The sequence below is a fragment of the Triticum urartu genome, chromosome 2A (genome assembly GCF_056163025.1).
Source record: "Triticum urartu cultivar PI428250 chromosome 2A, HENAU_Tu73, whole genome shotgun sequence".
NCBI classification, from domain to species: Eukaryota; Viridiplantae; Streptophyta; class Magnoliopsida; order Poales; family Poaceae; genus Triticum; species Triticum urartu.
Window position 1 is genome coordinate 520,284,011 of NC_141874.1, and position 9,264 is coordinate 520,293,274.

The 9,264-nt window shown below is 45.7% G+C and overlaps 1 protein-coding gene across 1 annotated transcript; it reads right to left on the reverse strand.

The window, feature by feature from the left end:
• Positions 1-787: 787 nt before the first annotated feature.
• Positions 788-2,493, reverse strand: LOC125541761 (protein BEARSKIN2). Its single transcript, XM_048705097.2, has 3 exons — positions 2,262-2,493; positions 1,866-2,143; positions 788-1,731 (listed from the first exon to the last, which is right to left on the reverse strand). Exons 1-3 carry the CDS (start codon positions 2,428-2,430, stop codon positions 1,168-1,170), a joined length of 1,011 nt encoding a protein of 336 aa, XP_048561054.1. The 5' UTR covers positions 2,431-2,493; the 3' UTR covers positions 788-1,167.
• Positions 2,494-9,264: the final 6,771 nt, after the last annotated feature.

The window sequence follows — 9,264 nt, forward strand, 5'->3', positions numbered from 1 at the left end:
TTGTGGGAGGCCGCATATAGTGCGTGGGGCGTCGACGTTGCAGGATCAGGCTGCGTCAAGGATCGCCTGAGCAAGGCATCCGGGATCGCAATATGTGCATGTGTGGGCCATCTGTATCGCGAGGAAAGGAAACACACGAAAAAGGGGAGCCGACCGAAGGAAGAAGCACAGGCGAATAAACGAAACGACATATGATGACCTACCATCACAATCGCAGACTCCTCCTTTAGGAGTAGAACCCTGTTGTATATGAAAAGAGCGAAAATAATTGATTAAACTGTTGTTCATGGAAGCTTTTCCCGACGAAAATATTCAATATGATTTGATTGGTGTTGTATATGGAAGGAAAGATCGATGGAAGGATGGAAGGGTTGGTTTGGTTTTTCTGAATCGGTGGGAGGGAGATCGCCTGGGGGGGGGGGGGGGGGAATTATATGATACCAGGTCTCACGGTTAGCAGGTGAGACCCGTCCTGATGGATGACACGTGGCATTCACAAATTCCAAAGTATCTAATCTCCCCCCCCCCCCCCCCTCCTGATTTCAAGTGAGGGGTGGGGTAGATGCTTTGTGATTTGTGAATGTCACGTGTCATCCATCAGGATGGGTCTCGCGTGAGACCTGAACTTATAGAATTCTTTTCCGGAGGGGGGGGGGAGGATAGATGGAATGATGAAAACGAACAAACAACTTATGTACTGAGATATTAAAAGTAGAGATTATAAGATAAGACGAGTGAGTAACAATTAACAAGATGGACAAATATTGAATGGAAGTTAAATACAACAACGAACTTAACTACAGGCTAGGAGAGGGCATGTATGCATGCAGAACAAATGCTGCCGCCCACTTCCAACATTACACTCGTGTACATCGTATATACATGGCAAGAAAATCACAAACTTAAATTCTTGTGTTTTTCTCTTTGCAAACACATGTACACGCACAAATCACCACTTACAATCTTACATACCGATATGTATCCGTAGTTCTTATTACATTAGACAACAATAAATTGGGATAAATTAATAACACAACATATACAGTACACCAAAAACCAATGATAACTCTCCAACAACATTACCAGTATTTTCAGGATCCTCCTTCCCACTTGCATGCAACATTCATGCATGCGGATGCACTTTCTCATGTCTTGGTGATGTTGAATTTACCTCCCATAACCCCACAAATCCATCTCCCCACCTCGTTGCCCGGAGTTCATGGCGCTCATCTGCTGTACTGCAGCGGCGCCCCCGCCGTTGCTGAACCCGTCCATCGGCTGCCACTGCTGATCGGCTGCACCGTTTGTCTGATCTCTTCCTTCGGCCAGCCCATCCGCCGCGACGCCGTCGCTGCTGCCGACGTCCAGGCCAGGGTGCTCGACCGGCAGGCTGGAGAAATCATACCCGCCGCCAGCTGCGTCGGCGGCCGGCCGGTGGTTGGTGAGGAGGTCCTGGACCTGCACGTGGTGCGAGTAGGCCGCCTCCGGTGGTTGCATCTGGGAGTAGTAGAAGGAAGAGGCGTGCTGGGGGTGGTACTGCGGGTGCATCCCGTGCATGTAGTGGGATGCCATGGCGGCCCTGTCAGCGTGGTCGTGGCCACCCAGCGGCGAGGACACGGCCATGTGGCCGCCGCCGGCGTCCGCGCTCTGGCTCGAGCTCCCCTCGCCGCCTCCGGCGATCTTGAAGAAACACTTCTTCTTGAACACGCGGCACACCACCCATCCATCCTCCTGCATGCGCCATCAACACGAAACACCATCAACCCCGGCCCTATTGGCAACGCGCGCGAATTGCATGCATGCATGCACACACAGTTCTACTACTACACGGGAAGTGATTTCAAGACGGATCGTTGAGGGCTTACGCTGGTGCCGCCCTGGGCTTCGTCGATTTCCTCGAGGCGGTACTCGTGCATGATCCAGTCGGACTTCTGGCCGTGTGGGGCGCGGCCGCGGTAGAAGACGAGCGTCTTGCGCATCCCGATCTTGCGGTAGCTGGTGCGGATGCACTTGTCCCTCCCCGTTGCCTTCCAGAACCCGGCCGTCGTCGCGCGGTTCGTCCGCGACCCCGTCGGGTACTTGCGGTCCTTGTGGCTGAAGAAGTACCACTCGTTCTGCGGCGCAGACCCGATCCGGCATCTCTCTGCATCATAAGAAATCACCATGCATATCATGTTAGCAATAGGCAATAGCACAGCACAGCAAATCACACTCGGTGGATAATTCAGCGCAGACATGTTAAATTAGCTAACACGTAGTACCTTGGAGGTCCCATGGCTCGATCTTGTTGAGGTCGACCTCCCTGATGACCTCGAGGTCGAACTTTTCGAAGCCGATCTTCTTCTTGAGGTAGTAGAGCAGCAGCTCCTCGTCGGTAGGGTGGAACCGGAACCCCGGCGGGACGCCGTTGCTGGACGAGAAGTCAGCCATCGTCGATCGATGCACGCAAAATTTGCGAAGTAGCTAGCTAGCTAGAGCTTTCTTTGACGCGGGAGAGGCCTGTAGCATGTATATATACGCGTGGCCTCCATGGCCAGGGCAGGTGCACCAAGTACCTAGCTAGCTAGCTGCGGGCAGGAGGGTGAGAGTTGACACGCCGGCCGTCACGGCACCGGACGGGGGCAAAAGTTGGTCACGTAGGATGCAAGGGAAGGCCATGATCGTCGAGGCCTGCGCGCGCGGAGCTAGACAGTCAGCTGCATTATTCTACGCCGTTAACGATCCCGAGGCTGGGAGCAGCCTTTGTTTACGGATCGCTTGATTGCTTCCAAAGCAAGTCCTAGCTAGCTTGGGGAGAGCTGCTATCCACTGATAAAAAATAATCTTAGATCCACTGTATACGTGTACATGCAATCTCTTTGGAATTTTTGGAAAACTCGGAGGGAGGGGAGAGACGCATTCAATTGGTTTTCACTTTCGGTTCAGTGAGATTTCAACCGAATTCACTGGATTTAAATAATCTTATTTAGTAGATATTGAAATATTTACCTTTCGGCCGTCAATGAACTTCAGCCATTTCAGTAATACACAAGAATTGGGGTGAAAATCAACTTCTCTAAGAGCGAGGCTCTGGTCATTGGGGTGACTGAGCAGGAGCAATCTCGGGTTGCTCGGTTGTCAGTGCGGGACGTTCCCTTTCAAATATTTGGGCCTCCCTATTGCTCCTTTCAAACTTATCCCTAAAGATTTTCCCCCGCTTGCTACTAAGGTTGGCAATCGTGTTATGCCCTGGCGTGGCAGGTACAACACCTGTGCGGGCAAAGTTTGCCTTACCAATGTCGGTCTCTCTTCCCTTCCTATGTTCACTATGGGCTTCCACCGTCTCACGGATGGGACTCATGCGGGCTTCAAACAAGTATAGGGGTGCCTTCTACTGGAATGCTGCTGATAATGGTCGCAAATATCTTCTAGTTAAGTGGCAGCACATGTGCCGCCCTAAGGCCCATGGGGGCTTAGGCATTCTAAATACCTCCATCATGAACAAGTGCCTTATTATTAAGTGGTGGTGGAAGATATGCACTTCAGGCCCAGACTCTCCGCGGTTTAACCTGCTGAAAAACAAATGCTTTCCCAATTCTAGCCCCCTTTTCGCTTCGGCTGAGGGTGGCTCTTAGTTCTAGCGTGACCTGGTAAAAGTTCATGATGATTTTAGAGCACGCGTCAAGTTTATTGTGGGGAATGGATCGTCTATTCGGTTCTGGCTCGATTGGTGGTGTAGGGACGCCCCCTTAGCGGTTTCCTTCCCTACTCTATTTTCCTATTGTTCTTCTCCAGATATCTCAATCTCTGAGCTCTCCCGTGCGGTTGGGACCTTGGTTTCAGGAGAACCCTTTCCCAAGAAGAGTTGGGTGAGTGGCAATTGCTTCCTTGTAGGATCTAGAAGTAGATGTGTCTAGAGGGGGAGGGGGGGGTGATTAGACACCTAGTGCCAAAGTTGCAATTTTTAATCTTTTTGGTTTAAGTGGAGTTTAGGCACAATTTCAACACACACAATACATATCAAGCAAGCATGCAAAGAGTATATGAGCAGCGGAATGTAAAGCATGCAACTTGCAAGAATGTAAAGGGAAGGGTTTGGAAAGATCAAACGCAATTGGAGACACGGATGTTTTTCCCGTGGTTCGGATAGGTGGTGCTATCCTACATCCACGTTGATGGAGACTTCAACCCACGAAGGGTAACGGTTGTGCGAGTCCACACAGGGCTCCACCCAAGGGCAACGGTTGCGCGAGTCCATGAAGGGCTCCACCCACGAAGGGTCCATGAAGAAGCAACCACCCACAAAGGGTCCACGAAGTAGCAACCTTGTCTATCCCACCATGGCCATCGCCCACGAAGGACTTGCCTCACTAGCGGTAGATCATCACGAAGTAGGCGATCTCCTTACCCTTACAAACTCCTTGGTTCACTCCACAATCTTGTCGGAGGCTCCCAAGTGACACCTAGCCAATCTAGGAGACACCACTCTCCAAGAAGTAACAAATGGTGTGTAGGTAATGAACTCCTTGCTCTTGTGCTTCAAATGATAGTCTCCCCAACACTCAACTCTCTCTCATAGGATTTGGATTTGGTGGAAAGAAGATTTGAGTGGAAAGCAACTTGGGAAGGCTAGAGATCAAGATTCATATGGTAGGAATGGAATGTCTTGATCTCAATACATGAGTAGATGGTTCTCTCTCAGAACAAATGAGTTGGAATGGTGTGTGTGTTCTGATGGCTCTCTCTTGGAATGAGAAAGAGGTGGAGGGGTATATATAGCCTCCACACAAAATCCAACCGTTACACAGTTTTCCAATCGCGATGGGACCGAATCATAAAACTCGGTCGGACCGAAAATGTAAACCTAGTGACCGTTAGGAATTTCGGTGGGACTCACATGCAACTCGGTAGGACCGATTCGGTTAGGGTTTGGGCATAACGTAATCTCGGTGAGACCGATTACACAAACTCGGTGAGACCAAATTTGGTAATTAGCTAACCAGAGAGTTGGTCAGGCAGACTCAGTGGGACCGATTTGCTCTTTCGGTGAGACCGAGTGGAACTCGGTGAGACCGAAAAGTTACAAAGGGGAAACACTGAGTTTACATTGCAATCTCGGTGGGACCGATTCGCTCTTTTGGTGGGACCGAAAAGTTACGAAAGGGAAATAGAGAGATTGCAACCCCATCTCGCTGGGACCGAGAACCTTATCGGTAGAACTGAATTGCTAGGGTTTTGGCAGTGGCTTATGACAAGTGAAACTCGGTGGCGCCGGATAGGAAAAATCGGTAGGACCGAGTTTGGCTTAGGGTTTAGGTCATATGTGGATATGGGAAAGTAGTTGAGGGTTTTGGAGCATATCATTAAGCACATGAAGCAAGAGGCTCATTAAGCAACACATCATCCCTCCTTAATAGTATTGGCTTTTCCTATGGACTCAATGTGATCTTGGATCACTAAAATGTAAAATGAAGAGTCTTGAGCTTGAAGCTTTAGCCAATCCTTTGTCCTTAGCATCTAAGGAGTTCCCACAACCTTTAGTCCATGCCACTCCATTGTTGAACTTATCTGAAACATGCTAGATGGAAGTGTTAGTCCAACAAGAGATATGTTGTCATCAATTATCAAAACCACCTAGGGAGCACTTGTGCTTTCAATCTCCCCCTTTTTGGTAATTGATGGCAACATACATCAAAGCTTTAGATAAAGATATAAAGAACAACAAGTAAAGCTTTGGAAGAACATGTAGCAAGCATAAACTCCCCCTACATGTATGCACTCATGTAAATATGAAATATAGAGGCATGTGAGAGCATAATCATGACAGAGTAGGCAATGTGTTACATGTATCTTGGCCATATGCATCAGAGCAAAAGATTATTAAGGAAAATACCTTCATGCTCATGAGTCCTTCTTGCAAACAGTATGTACATAAGCAAGAACTCCTCATACTCATAATTTTGATGCATATACTTACCTTGTGGTCTCGAGTTGGTTTAGGATGGAATGAACCTGCAAACAAGGTTAGATAACACAGGTACGTCCACTAGCCAGAGCAAACAAAGAAACCACAAGAATGCCAAGATTGGGATGACATGTAGAGAATGATATCATTGGATTCAACATGTCCCCAAAAATAAAGATATGCAATGAATTTGGTTGATTTCTTTTCCCTTAGGTGTCTTGCTCCCCCTGAATCTTACATGGGATATTGGGAGAAGATAGGAAACAGAAAATCAGAGCTGAATAGAACTTAATTCAAATGAGTTCATATGAACATGTCTTTCCCCCAAAAAGACATGTGGCATCTCTCCTCTTGAACATCAAGCATCTGGGATCCTTGAGTATTTTTCTCTCCCTGGAGATCTCTCTCTCCCCCTTAACAACTGGGATCCTTGAGACTTTCTCTCCCCCTTAATACTTTTTCTCTCTTGATGTGATCTTTTTTTTACAAGCTTTGATGTGATCTCTCTCTCCCCCTTTGACATCAATTTCCAAGAAGGTTTTTCCTGGAATCCGTCGAATAGGTTTGGTCCTTGAGATTCAGCACAAAGCAGAGGATAAAATTGTGATGCTTGTGGAGGACAAGATTCATTGAGTGGAGCTGGATCATAAGAAATGTAGAACAAGTGGCAAACTGTTTTTCTGATTGCAAAGTCGGTGGCACCGAGTGGCACATTTCGGTGGTACCGAAAATATTCGGTTGGACCGAAATTTGCAAGTCGGTGAAACCGAGTTTACACAGAGAAAAACACTTGTCACCTCAGCTCACTAGTCAGGTAAGATCTCACAAAGATTTGCAATGAATTTGATGCAGAAATATGCAGAACAACACGAACAGGAAAAAGTGAAAGTTTCTAGATGAAGTTTTTTTTTTGTTTTTGTTTGAGAGAGAAGGAAACAAATATGCAAGGGACAAATGCAATAACTCAGAAAAGAACACAAGAGAACTTCATCTAGAATTGAGCGGTGACATAGTCACCTATGTTAGAGTATATTGACTTAGGAGTCAAGTGAGGACACTTGATCATAGGTCATACTCATCGTTTAAGCTCAAAATGGGGTTACCATTTTTCGTTTAAGCATCTTGATGTGTTCACATCTTGTTGAGTTGCTTTGACTCATGTCTTGGAGTAAAGCTTCTCTAAGATGGAATGACATACCTTGGGTGGTGGTGTGGTTCTTGCTCATGTAGTTAAACTTGTGTGGATGCTCAAGGTTGATGTAGTTCATCAAGAGTTGGGAGCACCACTTAAAGTTTGAGTTCATCTACCTACATGGGTTAGTTCTTGCAAGGAAGAGCACTTGTGTATCCAAAAATGACAATCATGAAGCTTAACATAGAATTTGTCAAAGAATATGTTTGAATGGTTTTGAGCTTCCTTGTCTTCAACCACTATTGTGTAGAGTCTTGGTGTTGTAGAGATTGCTCAAGATATGAGTGAGTCGCAATCTCAGGAAATTAGATTCAACCAAGCACCTACATGGGTTAGATGACATGCAAGATGCAAATATATCCAAGACATAAGATAGTTATCATAAGAGATATATCATGGATTAGTCATAAGCTCATGTCTTGCATGTATCCAATGGAGTTTCTACTCCAAGTTTGAGGCATCAATGATGTCCAATTCTCCTCTCAACCTGCAAAACACTTTCTCATCAAGCGGTTTAGTGAATATATCCGCTAATTGCTTATCGGTGCGAACATGCTTAAGATTTATGTCACCCTTAGCAACATGATCTCGAATGAAATGATGACGAACTTCAATATGCTTAGTTCGAGAATGTTGTACAGGATTATGACCAATTTTGATAGCACTTTCATTGTCACAAAGCAGTGGAACATGTTTCACATAAATCCCATAATCCTTAAGAGTTTGGGTCATCCAAAGTAATTGAGCACAACATGAACCAGCAGCAATGTATTCCGCTTCGGCGGTGGATAAGGATACCGAGTTTTGTTTCTTGGAAGGCCAAGACACAAGAGATCTACCAAGAAATTGACAAGTACCCGAAGTGGACTTTCTATCAACCTTGTCTCCGGCATAATCTGAGTCGGAATAGCCAACAAGATCGAAAGAAGACCTCTTAGGATACCAAATGCCAAAATTTGGTGTATGGATTAAATATCTCACTATCCTTTTCACAGCCTTAAGATGACAATCTTTAGGAGCAGCTTGATATCGAGCACACATGCACACACTTAGCATAATATCGGGACGTGAAGCACATAGGTATAACAATGAACCAATCATAGAGCGGTAAACCTTTTGATCAACGGGTTCACCATCTTTGGTCAAATCATTATGTCCACTAGTAGGCATGGGTGTAGACATACCTTTGCATTCTTGCATATTGAACTTCTTGAATAAGTCCTTGGTGTACTTTGTTTGAGAGACAAATGTACCTTCCTTAGTTTGCTTGATTTGCAACCCGAGAAAGAATTTGAGTTCACTCATCATAGACATCTCAAACTTCTCTGACATTAGCTTTCCAAACTTTTCACTAAAGAGGGGGTTAGTTGAACCAAATATGATGTCATCAACATAAATTTGGCATACAAATAGTTCTCCATTAACCCTTTTAGTAAAAAGAGTAGAATCAATTTTACCAATTTCAAAACCACTTGTAGTAAGGAACCTGGTCAGGCATTTATACCATGCTCTAGGAGCTTGTTTAAGACCATAAAGGGCTTTGTGAAGTTTGTAAACATGATTAGGTTTCTTAGGATTGACAAAGCCGGGAGGTTGTTTGACATAAACTTCCTCCTCTATTTCTCCATTTAGAAAAGCACTTTTAATGTCCATTTGGTACAAGGTGATGTTATGGTGATTAGCATAGGCAAGTAAGATGCGAATGGACTCAAGTCTAGCAACGGGAGCATATGTATCACCATAGTCCATACCTTCGACTTGTGTGTATTCTTGGGCGACGAGACGTGCTTTGTTGCGGACCACTTGTCCATCTTCATCTTGCTTGTTGCAAAACACCCATTTGGTACCAATGATGTTGTGGTTGTTGTCGGGCTTCTCAACCAATGTCCAAACTTGGTTTCTCTCAAAGTTATGTAGCTCTTCATGCATAGCGTTTATCCAATCCGGATCTTCCAATGCTTCTTCAACCTTCATTGGTTCAATGCTAGAGATGAATGAATAGTTTTCACAAAAGTTAGCTAAACGAGTTTTTGAGCGAGTGATTCTCCCGGTTTGTATATCATTGAGGATTTGCTCGACGGGATGATCTTTGGCAATTCTTGCTCGAACTCGTGAGAGCTTTTGCTTG